Source organism: Rana temporaria, chromosome 11 (assembly GCF_905171775.1).
Source record: "Rana temporaria chromosome 11, aRanTem1.1, whole genome shotgun sequence".
In the NCBI taxonomy this organism is placed as follows: domain Eukaryota; kingdom Metazoa; phylum Chordata; class Amphibia; order Anura; family Ranidae; genus Rana; species Rana temporaria.
Window position 1 is genome coordinate 160,219,196 of NC_053499.1, and position 18,649 is coordinate 160,237,844.

The following is an 18,649-nucleotide window of genomic DNA, read 5'->3' on the forward strand; positions in this document are numbered from 1 at the left end:
AGTCATACAGACAGAGCATGCTGGGACTTGTAGTTCCCCAATACCTGGGGGAGTGTGAATGTATACCCCCCTCCCTCCCCAGTCCCCACAGCTGCTGCTCGATGAGAAATCACAGCACGACCTCCTCCTGACTAGACACAAAGCTTCAGCCAGGTGGCGCCCTGCGGAACATCACTTCCGGGTCACCACCTGACAGGCGGCTGTGCTTCCGGGGAAAGGCGTCTGTTACCATGGAGACGGGAAGCTGGAGAGCGCGCGGCCCGAGAGATCCGAACTGTATGTGATCGGAAAAGGGGGGACATAGTATGGGGGCAAAGGAGGGGGTATGGGGGGAAGCGACAGAGGAGAGAATGGAGGGAGACACAGGAGATAGTATGGGAGGGGGACAGACGAGGGAGTATGTGGTAGGTATGGGGAGGTGGGGTGTAGGTATAGAGGGGGTGGCGTGTAGGTATAGAGGGGTGGGGTGTAGGTATAATGGGGGAAGGTGGGGTGTAGGTATAGAAGGGGAGGGGTGTAGGTATAGAGGGGGTGGGGTGAGGTGGGGGAGGGTGGGGTGTAGGTATAGAGGGGATGGGGTGTAAGTATAGAGGGGGTGGCGTGTAGGTATAGAGGGGGTGGGGTGAGGTGGGGGAGGGTGGGGTGTAGGTATAGAGGGGATGGGGTGTAAGTATAGAGGGGGTGGCGTGTAGGTATAGAGGGGGTGGGGTGTAGGTATAGAGGGGGTGGCGTGTAGGTATAGAGGGGGTGGGGTGTAGGTATAGAGGGGGTGGGGTGTAGGTATAATGGGGGAAGGTGGGGTGTAGGTATAGAGGGGGTGAGGTGGGGGTGGGGTGTAGGTATAGAGGGGGTGTAGAGTTTAATGGGGGAAGGTGGGGTGTAGGTATAGAGGGGGTGGGGTAGGGTGGGGTGTAGGTATAGAGGGGGTGGGGTGTAGGTATAGAGGAGGTGAGGGAGGGTGGGGTGTAGGTATAGAGGGGGTGTGGTGTAGGTATGGTGGGGGTGGGGGAGGTGGGGTGTAGGTATAGAGGGGGGGTGGGGTGGGGGGGGTGGCGTGTAGGTATAGAGGGGGAGGGGGAGGTGAAAGAAGATCATTCATATTTCTCCCTCTTGTTTTGCAGGAAGTGGGGATCAGTGACTCCTCGGCTCTCCTCCTCACTATGGCAATCTATGAAGTCTTCTCCCACCCCTCCCTGGTCAGATACAGAACCAGCGTCTGCTCCAAGGCCACCGTCTTCCTGATCGCTGTGCTGCTGCTCACCTACATCCCTCCATTACTCGTGTCCTATCGCAGCCAAGGTGAGACTTCGTTTTCTGCTGCTGAAAATAACAGTCAATTTTTATGTGAATGTAACCAAACCTCTTTCTTCAATGTGTATAAATGTAGTTGGTGGGTCTCTTGAACACGGATATGTGCCCACCCTTTGTTTACATGTGCTGCAGCCCAGGTCATTCCTGTAAACAAAGGGGCGGGGCATACTGATGACATCAGGGCCGTTGTATGGACATATGTCTGTTAGACATTGCCTAAATGTGTTCACTTAAGGGTCCTGATGTCACCAGTACTCCCCCCCCCCCCCCCCTTTGTTTACGAGATTGACCCATGATGTGACACCATGTGATGACATTAGTACCTCTATTTGGACGCATGCACATGTTAGCGCCTGACGAAATATGTCTATATAAGGGCTCTGATGTCACCATAGTCCCCTTTGTTTACAGGAATGAGCACATGTAAACAAAGGGGTGGGATGTTGATGACATCAGTACCTCTGTATTGGCGGTTTCCAAAACTTTGCTTGCCTTTATCTGGCCCTTGGAGCACTATTCCTCCCACTGACACCAACTATGGGGCACTATCCTGTCTACTGGTACAAGTCACTATTACTCCCACTGACTCCAGTAATGGGGCGCCATTCCTCCCACGGATGCCAGTTATGGGGCGCCATTCCTCCCACTGACACCAATGATGGGGCATTGGTTACATCTATTGGGAAAAGTGTGGCCCCCCTGAAGTCTGAAGGACACTAAACTGGCCCTTTATTTGGAAATATTGGAGACCCCTGCTCTATATGGAAACATGCCCATGTTAAAGATTGGCTAATCTCCCCCCCCCCGTTCACATCGGTGTCAAATTGCATGTCAAATCGCAGCCTATTGCCAGCACTGTCCCAATCGGAGCCACACCGATTTCAAAAAGTAGTTCCAGTACTACTTTTGGCAACTTCAGGGGCGATTTCAGTAGACATCTGTCCATGAACCCACACAGATGTCTTTCAAATCGCCCCCCCCGAACTGGCACTGAAATGCAGGTTTGAATTTGTGCGGGTTCAGCTGAAGTTGTGCGATTTCACACCCGCGTTCAGTGTGAGCGAGGGCTAAATGGGGTTGATTTCCTAAGGCCGGGTTCACACTGGTACAACTTTGCCCTGCGACTTGAAGTCCGACTCCAATGATTGGGACCCGACTTTGATCCCGAGAATACCGGGCAATTTGAGTCTGGTATGAATCTTGAGGGAAAACTCTACACCAAAATAAAAAGATAGTGTCCCCCCCCCCCCTCCAAGACCATACTAGACCGAAGAATTTAAGGGGAACCCCCACGCAAAAAAAAATCCATACCAGATGCTTATCTAAGCACACAGCCTGGCAGGTCATTAAAGGGGGTGGGGACGAGGGGGTGAGAGTGCCCGGGATGGGGGGGCAGGAAGGGGGTGAAAGCGACCAGTATTGGGGGGGGAAGGGGATGAAAGTGTCCAGTATTGGGGGGGTGAGAGTGCCCGGTATTGAGGGGGGCAGGAAGGGGCTGAAAGTGGCCGGTATTGAGGGGGGCAGGAAGGGGGTGAGAGTGCCGGTATTGATGGGGGCACGAAGGGGGTGAGAGTGCCGGTATTGAGGGGGGCAGGAAGGGGGTGAGAGTGCCTGGTATTGAGGGGGGCAGGAAGGGGGTGAAAGTGCCCGGTATTGAGGGGGGCAGGAAGGGGGTGAGAGTGCCCTGTATTGATGGGGGCACGAAGGGGGTGAGAGTGCCGGTATTGAGGGGGGCAGGAAGGGGGTGAGAGTGCCCGGTATTGAGGGGGGCAGGAAGGGGGTGAGAGTGCCCTGTATTGATGGGGGCACGAAGGGGGTGAGAGTGCCGGTATTGAGGGGGGCAGGAAGGGGGTGAAAGTGGCCGGTATTGAGGGGGGCAGGAAGGGGGTGAAAGTGGCCGGTATTGAGGGGGGCAGGAAGGGGGTGAGAGTGCCCGTTATTGAAGGGGTTAATGTACTTTCTTCTTTTGTAGGATTTTGGATGAAGCGAAGCACATACGAGGAGCAGCCCGACGTTCGGTTCCAGTACGAGGTTTTGCTGATCGCCTTAAACGGCACCAGTGGAAGTTTTGTGGCTTGGAGCACATTTCAGAATTTCAACAGCTTGATCGGCGAGAGGCTGAGAATTCCTCTGGTGTCGGTATGTCGCACAGCTACTACATCTGCTATTCCTAGAAGCCGGGAGCAATGGAAACTTTGCTGATGGAGAAAGAATTTATGTCAATTGGCAATCTACACAGGGGGGCTGGGCAGCAGGGTGAGGGTAGGGAAGTGGGCACACAGGGGAGCCTAGGCAGCAGGGTGAGGGTGGGGTGGCCACACAGGGGGGCCTAGGCAGCAGGGTGAGGATAGGGGAGGTAAGCACACGGGGGGCCTTGGCAGCAGGGTGAGGGTAGGGGGGTGGGCACACAGGGGGGGCATGGGCAGCAGGGTAAGGGTAGGGGGGTGGGCACACAGGGGGGCATGGGTAGGGGTGTGGGCACATGGGGAGGCTTGGGCAGCAGGGTGAGGTTTGACACACAGGGGGGCATGGGCAGCAGGGTGAGGGTAGGGGGGTGGGCACACGGGGGGCATGGGCAGCAGGGTGAGGGTAGGGGGGTGGGCACACGGGGGGCATGGGCAGCAGGGTGAGGGTAGGGGGTGGGCACACGGGGAGGCCTGGGCAGCAGGGTGAGGTTTGACACACAGGGGGGCATGGGCAGCAGGGTGAATTGGATGTGGCCGGGAGGGGGGGTGGAGTGCAATTACTGAAACCGATCCCCCTGTATGGCTCTCTCTGCAGCAGTTGAAAGCTGACTGGAGGGAGAGGAGAAGATGTCAGCTTTCAGATATTTAAAACAAGGAAGGTGCCCCCTGTGCCCAGACCTGGGCAGCACTCAGTCCCCAATATTCAAAAGCAACAGCTGAGTGCTAGATGCATGGTAATTACTGAGATGCTAAAGAAAAAAAGAGACATACCTACTGAAAAGGCAGGTAGACAATTCCAAATAGTAGAGGGATGCTGCACCCCCCCCCCCCGATGGTTTAGAGTGAGGGCCCTTTCTTATACCCCCACGTCCTCCCAGAGGGTCACCCAGCATCATGCAGATGTCAGCTTTCAGCTGCTGCAGAGAGAGTCCTGTGGGGTGATCTGTTCCAGTAACCCTCCCCCCTTTGCTGTGTTGATCACCCTCCCTGCCCACATCCGATTCACCCTGCTGCCTCGCCCCACTGCTGGCCCATGCCCACTATCAGAGGACCGGTGATATTCCCTTATCCACAGCCCTGGCTGTGATTGGTCATCACAGTGATTACAAGGTACAGAGCTGCTCGGGATGGCAGTACACAGTGTCTATGAACCGAGTCTAACGATGGCTCACAGGCACAAACACCACCCGTCTGTACTTTCTGTAATGCCGTTTATATTGGGCTCTGGGAAAATAACAACATATAATGAAGAAGTACTGTACATAACACAGGTACAAGTTCTTACGTTTGCTTTGTTTGGTGTCTACAGTTTAATGAGCGGCCCCTCTTTACCTGTTTTTTAGGCTCAGGAAGAGGATAGCAACCAAGATGGGAAAATGGACAAGCTGAACTTCAGGCTGGAGCTCCCCCTGCTGCCCGCAGAGAACGTGTACGGGGTGCAGCTTGTTCTGACCTTCTCATACCAGCTCTATGTACGTAGACCCCTCCCCCATCGCATGGACGCGACGTTTACACTGGACAATGTATTGTGGTGTATGGAACATTCAAAGGCTTATCTAATGAGGCAAATGAGAAGTGTGGTGCCACATAACACCCCTCCATTTCTCATTGTTCCAACTGATCAAATCTGATTTCGTTTTCTTAGCCAGTGATGTTCTACAGCAGGGGTCTCCAAACTTTCTAAACAATGGGCCAGTTTACTGTCCTTCAGACTTTATGAAGGCCGGACTGTGGCCCAGTGGGAGTAGACAATGCCCAGGTGTCAGTGGAAGTAAATAATGCCCCATCATTGGTATCAGTGGGAGGAATAGTGCCCCATCATTGGTATCAGTGGGAGGAATAGTGCCCCATCATTGGTTTTAGTGGTAGGAATATCGCCCTATTGTTGATATCAGTGGGAGGAATAGTGTCCCATCATTGGTGTCAGTGGGAGGAATAGTGTCCCATCATTGGTATCAGTGGGAGGAATAGTGTCCCATCATTGGTATCAGTGGGAGGAATAGTGTCCCATCATTGGTGTCAGTGGGAGGAATAGTGTCCCATCATTGGTGTCAGTGGGAGGAATAGTGTCCCATCATTGGTGTCAGTGGGAGAAATAGTGTCCCATCATTGGTGTCAGTGGGGGGAATAGTGTCCCATCATTGGTGTCAGTGGGAGGAATAGTGTCCCATCATTGGTGTCAGTGGGAGGAATAGTGTCCCATCATTGGTGTCAGTGGGAGAAATAGTGACCCATCATTGGTGTCAGTGAGAGGAATAGTGTCCCATCATTGGTGTCAGTGGGAGGAATAGTGTCCCATCATTGGTGTCAGTGAGAGGAATAGTGTCCCATCCTTGGTGTCAGTGGGAGGAATAGTGTCCCATCATTGGTGTCAGTGGGAGGAATAGTGTCCCATCATTGGTGTCAGTGGGGGGAATAGTGTCCCATCATTGGTGTCAGTGGGAGGAATAGTGTCCTATCATTGGTGTCAGTGGGAGGAATAGTGTCCCATCATTGGTGTCAGTGGGGGGAATAGTGTCCCATCATTGGTATCAGTGGGAGGAATAGTGACCCTTCATTGGTGTCAGTGGGAGGAATAGTGACCCTTCATTGGTGTCAGTGGGAGGAATAGTGTCCCATCATTGGTGTCAGTGAGAGGAATAGTGTCCCATCATTGGTGTCAGTGGGAGGAATAGTGTCCCATCATTGGTGTCAGTGGGAGGAATAGTGTCCCATCATTGGTGTCAGTGGGAGGAATAGTGTCCCATCATTGGTGTCAGTGGGAGGAATAGTGTCCCATCATTGGTGTCAGTGGGAGGAATAGTGTCCCATCATTGGTGTCAGTGGGAGGAATAGTGTCCCATCATTGGTGTCAGTGGGAGGAATAGTGTCCCATCATTGGTGTCAGTGGGAGGAATAGTGCCCCATCATTGGTGTCAGTGGGAGGAATAGTGTCCCATCATTGGTGTCAGTGGGAGGAATAGTGTCCCATCATTGGTGTCAGTGGGAGGAATAGTGTCCCATCATTGGTGTCAGTGGGAGGAATAGTGTCCCATCATTGGTGTCAGTGGGAGGAATAGTGTCCCATCATTGGTGTCAGTGGGAGGAATAGTGCCCCATCATTGGTGTCAGTGGGAGGAATAGTGTCCCATCATTGGTGTCAGTGGGAGGAATAGTGTCAGTGGGAGGAATAGTGTCCCATCATTGGTGTCAGTTGTAGATGGAATAATGCCCCAAGGGCCGGATAGATGCAAGCAAAGGGCCACATCTGGCCCCAGGGCCGTAGTTTGGAGACTACTGCTCTATAATGTAAAAGCTAATTAGCTGCTAGATTGCTTTTTACAATCGTCTACCCGCGGCCGCCGCCCTCCGAGCTCTCCTGTCCTGCCAGGGAGCCCAGGATCCGATCCAGCTGGGTTATAAAAGATCATTTCCGATCACCTCTATGGTCTAGGACAGCGGTCTACAAGTTGTGGCCCGGGGGCCAGGTGCTTGGGGATGTGGTGAGGAGACAGATGTACTTGAATTTCTCTTCTGCTCAGGTGATCCACGTTTGTGACAGGTCCACTTTAATTGTTTTTTTTCTTGGCGTTTGCTGTCCTAAAATCCTGTATCTCTCCGATTCTTTCAGAGGATGTCGACATTTGTAATGCAGAGCATGGCGTTTATTCAGCATGCGTCTCCACTTCCTGGAGCCCAGCTTTACATTAATGGAGACCTGAGACTACAACAGAGACAGCCGCTGAGACACCAAGGCCTGGACACCACCTACAATGTAAGAGGAAGACCCCCCGCCAACACCAATCCTCCCGCTTGGCACGGGCGCTGGCATGTTGTATTACGTTTGGCGTATTATCTCTTAGAACAAATACTTGGGGGGGGGGGGGGGGAGGGAAGTATTTGGACCCCCCACTGACAAAGAAACGATCGGTCTATAATTTTATTGGTCGGTTTCTTTTAACAGTGAGAGACAAAATAACAACAAAAATATCCAGAAAAACGAGTTTCAAAAAAGTTACAAATAGTTTTATGGCATTTTTATTATATATATATTTTTTTATTTTTTACTAGTATTGGTGGCGAAAAGAGTTTTCCTTAATTTTCAGGGATTTCCTCTCACTTCCTGTTTGGCTATGGGACAGTAAATAAAGGGAAATCTCCCCCAGTGGGACACAGATGGCTGAAAAAAACTTGACAGCCTCCCTGGCTCTATCCAAAATGGGGGAAAAAAATTAAGGGGTTGTAAAGGTAAAAAAAAAAAATGTCCCTAAATATCTTCCTTTCCCTTAGTGCCGTCCTTCACTTACCTCATCCTTCCATTTTGCTTTTAAATGTCCTTATTTCTTCTGAGAAACCCTCACTTCCTGTTCTTCTGTCTGTAACTCACCACAGTAATGCAAGGCTTTCTCCCTGGTGTGGAGTGTCGCGCTCGCCCCCCCTCCCTTGGAGTACAGAAGGGTCAGGACGCTCTCTACATTGCAGATAAAGAAAGGAGCTGTGTGCTAGTGGGCGTCCTGACTCTCCTGTAGTCCAAGAGAGGGGGCGAGCACGACACTCCACACCAGGGAGAAAGCCTCGCATTACTGTGTGGAGTTACAGACAGAAGAACAGGAAGTGAGGATTTCTCAGAAGAAATAAGGACATTTAAAAGCAAAATGGAAGGATGAGGTAAGTGAAGGAGGACGGCACTGAGGGAAAGGATGATATTTAGGAAAAATAAATTGTACCTTTACAACCCCTTTAAGTTAGTACAAGGTGACACAGACAGTTCATCTTTCCAAGTTTCGGCCATCAATGTAGTATAACGGCTCACACTGCTGTTGTTTTTTTTTATTTGGTAGATTTCCGTAATTAATGGATCCAGCCCATATGCAAGCTCTTATGACCTCACAAACATCATATCATCCTATCAGGAGAGGAACGGTAAGTCCATGAAAAATTCCTTGCCGCCAAAGAGAAGTATACAAAAAAAGTGACAACCGCCGCAACCTATAACTATGCTTTGCAGTGAGGTGCGCAAGGAAGGGCAACGCACATCCCAAACAAACAAAAGATTTCCCAGCCCACTTACCAGCCAGCCTACAAAACAACCAAATCAGCTCTGTCTAACGATTAACATTAAAAACACAAGAGGCAAGGTCTGGACTCCAATAAAAACGACCTTTATTGTGCAAAAAAAGTACAAACCACAGCAGGGTACAGGTTAAAAATACCAACGCATTTCACACTCTCTACAGTGCTTAGTCATAGTTACAGAGGTTTTAGTTGCGCACATTTGCATTTGCCGGGTGCTGGCAGACATTGAGTTTGCAGTACCTGCAGATCAGCTCCAAATGTGGAAATTTCAAAAGGGATGGATAGCCGCACTCCTAAGGAACTTCTAAAGTTGTCTTTATTGGTAAAATAAACAGAGATGCATCACAGGATACAGCCAAAGAGTCGGGAAAAGAAGCAGCGACGCGTTTCACACTAATTCAGTGCTTAGTCATGGCTTAGGATTAGGGGTTGGGGTTGTATAATCACAGCGGGAGCGGGCCAGCGACAAGGTGCATGCGCGCCCCCCAACCCGAAAGTTTCTGATCTTGTACCAGGTATGTGATCTGGCGCAGCAGTGCCACCTTGCCGCCGTATATTTTAAATGATATGGTTGGCAAGTGGTTAAGAGTCTCCCAAGTTGAAGCATACAGCGGAATCTCGGATTACGAGTATAATCCGTTCCAGGAGAATGCTCGTAATCCAAAGTACTCGCATATCAAAGCGAGTTTCCCCATTGAAGTCAATGGAAACTAAAATAATTTGTTCAATATTGACTTCAATGGCATGCAATGCCGCATGTGGCCAGAGGTGGGGGGGGCACCAGAGAGCCTCGGAAATGGCTGGAAAGGCCCGGGGACAGCTCAGCAAACCTCGGAAAGACTCTGTTCACGAGCCTTTCCGAGGTCAGCTGAACTGTCCCCGGGCCTTTCCGTACATTTTTGACCCGAGTTGAGTCCCAGATGATTACTGCCAGGGAGGGGCCAGCTAGGGCGAGAGGAGGAGGGAGGAGTCGCCTAGGCGGTCAAAGAAAGGAAGCAGGAAATGTTACAGGAAGTCCCACTAAAAAGAGGGTACACTCCCCGCACCCCCTGTCCCCGAAAAAATGACATGCCAACTACTTTAAGGGCAGGTGTGCCTGGAGTGAGATCACTCTTTCTTAAAGGCACAGCGACACACGTGACGCCCAACAAGGGCACAATAGCAGCTGAAAACATTTAAAGTGTCCCCGTACCCAATTCAACCAAATATTCAAAACAGTACTGCAGAAACCACCCCAACCTATAACTCAGTGCACATGGAAGGGCAACGTACATCACAAACGTACATCCCCGTGCCTTGTACATCACAAACGTACATCCCCGTGCCTTGTACATCACAAACGTACATCCCCGTGCCTTGTACATCACAAACGTACATCCCCGTGCCTTGTACATCACAAACGTACATCCCCGTGCCTTGTACATCACAAACGTACATCCCCGTGCCTTGTACATCACAAACGTCCATCCCTGTGCCTTGCACATCACAAACGTACATCCCCGTGCCTTGCACATGACAAACGTACATCCCTGTGCCTTGCACATCACAAACGTACCTCCCCGTGCCTTGCACATCACAAACGTACATCCCCGTGCCTTGCACATCACAAACGTACATCCCTGTGCCTTGCACATCACAAACGTACATCCCTGTGCCTTGCACATCACAAACGTACCTCCCCGTGCCTTGTACATCACAAACGTACATCCCTGTGCCTTGTACATCACAAACGTCCATCCCTGTGCCTTGCGCATCACAAACGTACATCCCTGTGCCTTGTACATCACCAACGTACATCCCTGTGCCTTGCGCATCACCAACGTACATCCCTGTGCCTTGCGCATCACCAACGTACATCCCTGTGCCTTGCGCATCACAAACGTACATCCCTGTGCCTTGCGCATCACAAACGTACATCCCTGTGCCTTGCGCATCACAAACGTACATCCCTGTGCCTTGCGCATCACAAACGTACATCCCTGTGCCTTGCGCATCACAAACGTACATCCCTGTGCCTTGTACATGACAAACGTAGATCCCTGTGCCTTGTACATGACAAACGTACATCCCTGTGCCTTGCGCATGACAAACGTACATCCCTGTGCCTTTTGCAGGCTGGCTGGTAAATGTTTGTTTGGCAAAGCGGAGACGTGTAGGAACCTTTGGAGGGATTCTCTCTCTCACCTCCTGTCCCTATTGGGTCACTGTGTGTGTGTGTGTTTGAAGGTCATAGTTTGGGGAGTGATGTTTTGTGTCATTACAGTGACCACCGTCCTGGACAACCCGAGTCCTCTATGGCTTGTTGGACGAGGTGCATCAGATCCATTTGTGGTCAATGCGGTGATCAGGTACCCCGTGGAGATCATTTCATATCCTTTTTATGTTGCTCTTTATTATAATAATACTTTCTAATCTTCACTTTCACTATATCATTAGATGCCAGAGTTCTCTCTTGTTGATATCTAGCGCAGACGCTGTACACGGGTCCTTTTCCTGCGTGATTCCAGTGTCTGTAGAAAGCACGCTGACTGACTATCAATCCTTAGGCTGGTTTTGCACGGACGATCTGATCAGGTCTACCTGCGTTTTTTTCAGGTGGACCCGATCGGGACCCTATATTGTTCTTTATGGAGCGGCGGATGTCAGCGGTCGTGGGTTTACTGATTCCAGCCGGCATCCGATGCTGTCTGCCAAAAACAGACGAATGCTGCTTGTAAAACTCTTGTAGCTGGATTCAGGTAGAGCAGCATAACTTTCAGGCGGCGTAGCGTATCGTATTTACGCTACGCCGCCTTAAGTCAGAGAGGCAAGTGCTGTATTCACAAAGCACTTGCCTCCTAAGTTACGTCGGCGTAGCGTAAATGGGGCCGGCGTAAGCGCGCCTAATTCAAATGAGGATGAGGGGGGCGTGTTTTATGTAAATGACTAGTGACCCAACGTGATTGACGTTTTTTTACGAACGGCGCATGCGCCGTCCGTGTACATATCCCAGTGTGCATTGCTCCAAAGTACGCCGCAAGGACGTATTGGTTTCGACGTGAACGTAAATTACGTCCAGCCCCATTCACGGACGACTTGCGCAAACGACGTAAAATTTTGAAATTTCGACGCAGGAACGACGGCCATACTTAACATTGGCTAGGCCACCTAGGGGGCAGCTTTATCTTTACGCCGGCGTACCTCTTACGGAAACGGCGTATCTTTACTGCGATGGGCAAGTGTACGTTCGTGAATCGGCGTATCTAATCATTTACATATTCTACGCCTAACTCAACGGAAGCGCCACCTAGCGGCCAACGGGAATATTGCACCCTAAGATACGACGGCGCAGGCTGTCGTATCTTAGCTAGGTTTAAGTGTAACTCAGTTTGAGCATACACTTAAACTTACGACGGCTTAGATTCCGAGTTGCGACAGCGTCTCTACTGATACGCCGGCGTAACTCTTTGTGAATCCAACTATTGGTTAGCCTTTACTGCCCCAAGGTCATCGTTCCATGCCAAGTCTGTTTTGAATCTGGGATCTGGTCACCAAATGTTGCTTATGTTACATTCATTTCCTCCTCCACTTCCTTTCCTTTTTTTATTCCATGTGAATCCCCTCTGGGAATTAATACCAGTTGTTGTGTCCTTAATAAATCTGCACATATCAGCCTGGATTTTGGGAGATGATCAAATTCGGCTGGGTTCAGTATGTCAGCGTCCTGCTCATCTTCCTCTGGGTCTTCGAGAGGGTGAAGATCTTCGTCTTTCAGAACCAGATCCTCACTACAGTCCAGTCTCCACCTCCGTCCTTATTCAAGCAGCACCAGAGCTAACCTTGCTCCTCTAGAGGTCGGCACACATCGCAAGTGCTCCTCGGCAGGGATGTCCACATAGGGCTTGACTTTGGTTAAAGGACCACTATACCAAAAATGTTTTATGGTATGAAATTCATAAGCTGAGCTAGAAATCCTCTCGACTGTAAGAAAAAGGCCCTGTACAAAAACTGAGATACAAATCTTTTTTTTTTTATATATTTTTCTGCTGGTAGACCTGAAAGAAGACGAGGGAATGTTAGTTATCATCTTATATGGGATAAGTTTACAAAATGGTCATCTGTTGGGCTAGATGGCTCCCTTCAATACTACCTAGGTTGTCAATGGAGTCACCTCTATACTAGGGTCTGGAGCAGACGGACAACAGCCCCTGAGAAGTATCTTCAAATAGTTTCACATTCCTTGCAGAGCTCTTCAGAAGCACAGAAAGACACATTGCTTTATTATGCAAATATTGACTTTCTGCACTCCTTGAGATTTAAAATCCTGAGAGTTGGGCTGTCCCAGAGTTTCAAAGTCTGAGAGCTAGCTTACCTCTAAGTGTTGATATTTAAGCTCTGGTCTGCTCCCAAATATCAAGGCCTGAGGGCTGGCCTTCCCCCCCAAGTAACAAGGCCTGAGGGCTGGCCTCCCCCCTCCGAGTAACAAGGCCTGAGGGCTTGCCTCCCCCCGAGTAACAAGGCCTGAGGGCTGGCCCTCCCCCCCCCCCCCCCCCGAGTAACAAGACCTGAGAGCATGCCTTTCCCCTCCAAGTAACAAGGCCTGAGAGCTGGCCTTTCCCCCCGAGTAACTAGGCCTGAGAGCTGGCCTTTCCCCCCGAGTAACTAGGCCTGAGAGCTGGCCTTTCCCCCCGAGTAACAAGGCCTGAGAGCTGGCCTTTCCCCCGAGTAACAAGGCCTGAGAGCTGGCCTTTCCCCCGAGTAACAAGGCCTGAGGGCTGGCCTTCCCCCCGAGTAACAAGGCCTGAGGGCTGGCCTTCCCCCCCGAGTAACAAGGCCTGAGGGCTGGCCTTCCCCCCCGAGTAACAAGGCCTGAGGGCTGGCCTTCCCCCCCGAGTAACAAGGCCTGAGGGCTGGCCTTCCCCCCCGAGTAACAAGGCCTGAGGGCTGGCCTTCCCCCCCGAGTAACAAGGCCTGAGGGCTGGCCTTCCCCCCCGAGTAACAAGGCCTGAGGGCTGGCCTTCCCCCCCCGAGTAACAAGGCCTGAGGGCTGGCCTTCCCCCCCGAGTAACAAAGCCTGAGGGCTGGCCTTTCCCCCCTGAGTAACAAGGCCTGAGGGCTGGCCTCCCCCCCCCAAGGTAACGAGGTCTGAGAGCTGGCCTTCCCCCCCAAGGTAACGAGGCCTGAGGGCTGGCCTTCCCCCCCAAGGTAACGAGGCCTGAGGGCTGGCCTTCCCCCCCAAGGTAACGAGGCCTGAGGGCTGGCCTTCCCCCCCAAGGTAACGAGGCCTGAGGGCTGGCCTTCCCCCCCAAGGTAACGAGGCCTGAGGGCTGGCCTTCCCCCCCAAGGTAACGAGGCCTGAGGGCTGGCCTTCCCCCCCAAGGTAACGAGGCCTGAGGGCTGGCCTTCCCCCCCAAGGTAACGAGGCCTGAGGGCTGGCCTTCCCCCCCAAGGTAACGAGGCCTGAGGGCTGGCCTTCCCCCCCAAGGTAACGAGGCCTGAGGGCTGGCCTTCCCCCCCAAGGTAACGAGGCCTGAGGGCTGGCCTGCCCCATATTTCGGAGTCTGAGTAGCTAACCTGTCCCTGGGTTTGGAAATCTAACAGCTTGTTTGCTCTCAATATTCAGAGTCTGAAAGCCGACCTTTTATGAGTTTTGACGTTCAAAAGCTGGCCTGCCCTGAGTTTTAAAATTGGAGAGCTGGTCCCCCCCAATCCGCCCCCCCCCCCCCCCAGTCTTGAATTCTGAGTGCTGACCTGCCCCTGAGTTATGGATTCTGAGAGTTTGCCCCCGAGCATTGATGTCTGAAAAGCTGGTCTGCCCCCGAGTATCGAAGTCTGAGTATCTGGCCTGCTCTGAAAAGTTACCTCTGCTGGGCCGCGTTCTTACAGGTGATGGAACACAATGGGTGACGCCTTGTCCTGAACATTTTGGGGAGAGAGTTTGGCACACTTCCATTCATTTCATTAAGCCACAAAAAAAAAAATGTCAGCACTATTAATTATAATGAATTTGTACCAAAATTTTTCTAAAATGTTTGTAATAGTTTCAATAAAAAAATGAAGAACCAACTTGGAAGTGATTGTCATGTCTGAAACCTGTGCTGCTGAACCTTAGGCCATTTTATGGAGTTCACAGTCAAAGTAAATGTGTGTTTTTTTCTTATGATCATCAGCTCCACCCAGTGGCCATAGTGCAGAATGTTCCTGATTTATGCTATGGTTATGAATGATGAACATCTGACCTGGAGAGACAATGGCCTAATAACATTCGATTTTACAACAAACTTCGCTGGACGAATAGCTCTGGACGAATAGCTCTGGACGAATTTTTTTATTTATATTTTTTATAGATACATCACCAAATGTTTACTTTTTGCATCTATGTTGCTCTTTACCAAGTAACCAGCAGTAGTTTTGGTGCCTCCCGCTTGAAATGGCACTTCAGACAAATTTTTTCGTTGTTGGGTGAGGAAAGGTTATTTCCTCCGCTATTTCCTGGCTTGGTCTGTATCAATGGGCTTTTGTTTGCTTCAAGCAAGCTTATTAACCTGGATTTTGGGAGATGATCGAATTGGGCTGGTTCAGTATGTCGGTGTCCTGCCCCCCCCCCCCCTACTGAACCGCAGCGAACAGTGGGGGTGGCCAAATTGCACAGTGGGAGGTGCTTAAAGGGGCAAGAAATACCAAGTGAATTGTGTACACATTGCAAGGTTGGGGGGTGCGTTGTGTACACATTGCAAGGTTGAGGGGTGCGTTGTGTACACATTGCAAGGTTAAGGGGTGCATTATGTAAATTTTTCAAGGTTGAGGGGTGCGCTGTGTACACATTGCAAGGTTGAGGGGTGCGCTGTGTACACATTGCAAGGTTGAGGGGTGCGCTGTGTACACATTGCAAGGTTGAGGGGTGCGCTGTGTACACATTGCAAGGTTGAGGGGTGCGCTGTGTACACATTGCAAGGTTGAGGGGTGCACTGTGTAAATTTGTCAAGGTTGAGGGGTACTGTGTACACATTGCAAGGTTGAGGAGTGCACTGTGTACACATTACAAGGTTGAGGGGTGAACTGTGTAAATTTTTCAAGGTTGAGGGGTACTGTGTACACATTGCAAGGTTGAGGAGTGCACTGTGTACATTTTTCAAGGTTGCAGGGTGCACTGTGTACATTTTTCAAGGTTGAGGGGTGCACTGTGTACACATTGCAAGGTTGAGGGCTGCGCTGTGTACACATTGCAAGGTTAAGGGGGTGCGTTGTGTACACATTGCAAGGTTGAGGGGTGCGTTGTGTACACATTGCAAGATTGAGGGGTGTGCTGTGTACACATTGCAAGATTGAGGGGTGCGCTGTGTACAGATTGCAAGGTTGAGGGGTGCGCTGTGTACAGATTGCAAGGTTGAGGGGTGTGCTGTGTACAGATTGCAAGGTTGAGGGGTGTGCTGTGTACACATTGCAAGATTGAGGGGTGCGCTGTGTACAGATTGCAAGGTTGAGGGGTGCGCTGTGTACAGATTGCAAGGTTGAGGGGTGTGCTGTGTACATTTTTCAAGGTTAAGTGGTGCACTGTGTACACATTGCAAGGTTAAAGGGTGCACTGTGTATGATTTGCAAGGTTGAGAGGTGCGCTGTGTACACATTGCAAGGGGCTCTGAGGAAGACTCGTGTCGCTCATACGTGGATAATCGTTCCTTCTTGTAGGAGACTTGTGGTCATCATTCCAGATCTTCAACATTTCTCCTAAAATAAATGAGGTGACTAACAGTCTCCGGCTCGGGGAATCGCTATTTTTGGTTTAGAATAATATCTTTAAATGCATTTGAATGAGGACTCCCGGCGCCACTGCAGAGCGCGATGAAGTTCAGATCTCAAAGGGCCTCCAAATGTCGAGCCGAAAATGAGGTCACAAATGTTAAAACTGTGGCTGCTGTACTTTACAAATCCCTTCAGAGTGGGGCAATACGATGGGTGTAGGCTCGGCCAATCCCTTTTAGGAATACCAACTGAAGATCATGCGTCCTGCTGATTGGAGAGCTCTAGCTCTGACTCTAGCAGGAGGTGGGTTGGATCTCTGCGGAAAGACCACTGCTTCCACAGGAGGGCAAAAGTCCCGCTGGCAGGAGATGGGCTTTTCTACTCAAGTTGTGGCTTCTTTTGGAAGAAAACAGTTGTAAAGCTCAGTACACACTACAGTGTCAGCCGCTGTACTAACAATGCAAGGTTAGTACAGTGATTTACCCCCCCCTGCTGAGCTGTTGTGTTGTGACAGGGGCACTCCCCCAAAGAACACTTCCTCACTCTCTGCCATTGGCTGAGAGCACTTATCGGGAGTTGGTCGGCTGCTGGCTTTCCAGCATGCACGTCCGACAGACCGACATACAAACAAGCAGAACGTGGGCATTTTTTGTACCGGCAAATTTCTGCCGACATTCTGCCCGCGTGTGCGGGACTCCTTTTTCATTCTGCGGCACCTTGTAATAGATTAAGCTGGTTTAAACTGAAAGGCCAGTTTGGGCTTTAACCCGTTCCTGCTCGTCCACACAGTCCATTGACTGCAGGCAGGAGGCAGGGGCTGGATCACGCACATCACCAGCCAGCTGTTGGGCGCGCTGTGCTTAGTATTGTGACGCTGTGATTGGCCCACAGCTATCACTTGGCACCTGGGCCAATCCCAGCACCCTGTACCATGTGGCCCACAGCTATCACTTGGCACCTGGGCCAATCACAGCACCAGTGGCGACTGGTCCTCAAATTTTTTTGGGGGGGCCCATCAAGCGCAGCCACTGTGCCCATAAATTGCTGCCACTGTGTCATCAAACGCAGCTACTGTAACCATCAATTGTTGCTACTGTGCCAATCAATTGCTGCCAGTGTGCCCCATCAATTGCGGCCAGTGTGCCCCATCAAATGCCGCCAGTGTGCCCCATCAAATGCCGCCAGTGTGCCCCATCAATTGCCGCCAGTGTGCCCCATCAATTGCTGCCAGTGTGCCCCCCCCCCCAACTGGCACTTGCCTGTCTCGGGTCACGGCGCTGTCCTCCACGCTCCCTCAGAGTCCTCGATGTCTTCTCCCGTCTTCTCTGGATGCCTGATAGGCGTCCAATCCCAGCGCCTGTCTCTTCCACCAATCAGGTGACAGGTAACCAGACCTGGTGCACCTGATTTGGCTGAGAGGCGGGTCAGTGTTAGGAAAGCAATTTATTCGCTTCTCTAACACGACGCTGTGTAAACAGCGAACGCACAGCACTGCGCCCGCTGTTTACCAATTTGGAAGCCTATTAGAGCCCACGGGGCTCTAATCGGGATCCCTATTAGAGCTGACAGCTCTAATCAGGCGCTTCCAAAAACACCCCCGCTGCTGTAATTCCGGTGCCCGACAAGGGGCCGGACACCTGAATAGGGGGTGGCAACGGCAATATTTTTTTCATGATTTTTTTTGCTAGAAAATTACACAGAACTCATTTATAGCGCAAAAAAAAAAAAAAAAAAGCAGAGGTGATCAAATACCACCAAAAGAAATCTCTATTTGTGGGGAAAAAAGGACGTCAATTTTATTTGGGAGCCACGTCGCACGACCGCGCAATTGCCAGTTAAAGTGACGCAGCGCCAAATCGCAAAAAGGGGCCAGGTCTTTGGCCAGCCAAATGGTCCGGGGGGCTGGAGTGGTTAATTAAAAGAGAGGAGTGGGACTTTACATGAAGCACACGGCAGCCAATAAGGAAGTCAGGTGACCTGGAAATGATTTTTAATTATATTGTATAATCTCATTTAGGACATAAAACCATAAAATTTCCCCGTCACTTGACTTCCTTATTGGCTGCTGTGTGCTTCAGTCCCACTCCTCGCTCCTCTCTTTAACAAAATGTAAAAATCATCATTTTTTTGGTGACAATTGATGGGGCACAGTGGCTGCATTTGATGGGGCACAGTGGCTGCGTTTGATGGGCACAGTGGCTGCGTTTGATGGGCACAGAGGCCCGGATTCAGAGAGCAGTTACGATGGCGTATCTCCGGATACGCCGTCGTAACTCTGAGTTGCGGGGTCGTATCTATGCGACTGATTCATAGAATCTGTTATGCATAGATTTCCCTAAGATCCGACCGGCGTAAGTGTCTTACACAGTCGTATC

The 18,649-nt window shown here is 50.9% G+C and overlaps 1 protein-coding gene across 1 annotated transcript; it reads left to right on the forward strand.

Annotated features, from left to right (window-relative positions):
• Positions 1 to 170: 170 nt before the first annotated feature.
• Positions 171 to 12,858, forward strand: TMEM231 (transmembrane protein 231). Its single transcript, XM_040329580.1, has 8 exons — positions 171 to 276; positions 1,122 to 1,299; positions 3,284 to 3,450; positions 4,841 to 4,969; positions 7,108 to 7,251; positions 8,318 to 8,399; positions 10,816 to 10,921; positions 12,198 to 12,858. Exons 2-8 carry the CDS (start codon positions 1,161 to 1,163, stop codon positions 12,367 to 12,369), a joined length of 939 nt encoding a protein of 312 aa, XP_040185514.1. The 5' UTR covers positions 171 to 276; positions 1,122 to 1,160; the 3' UTR covers positions 12,370 to 12,858.
• Positions 12,859 to 18,649: the final 5,791 nt, after the last annotated feature.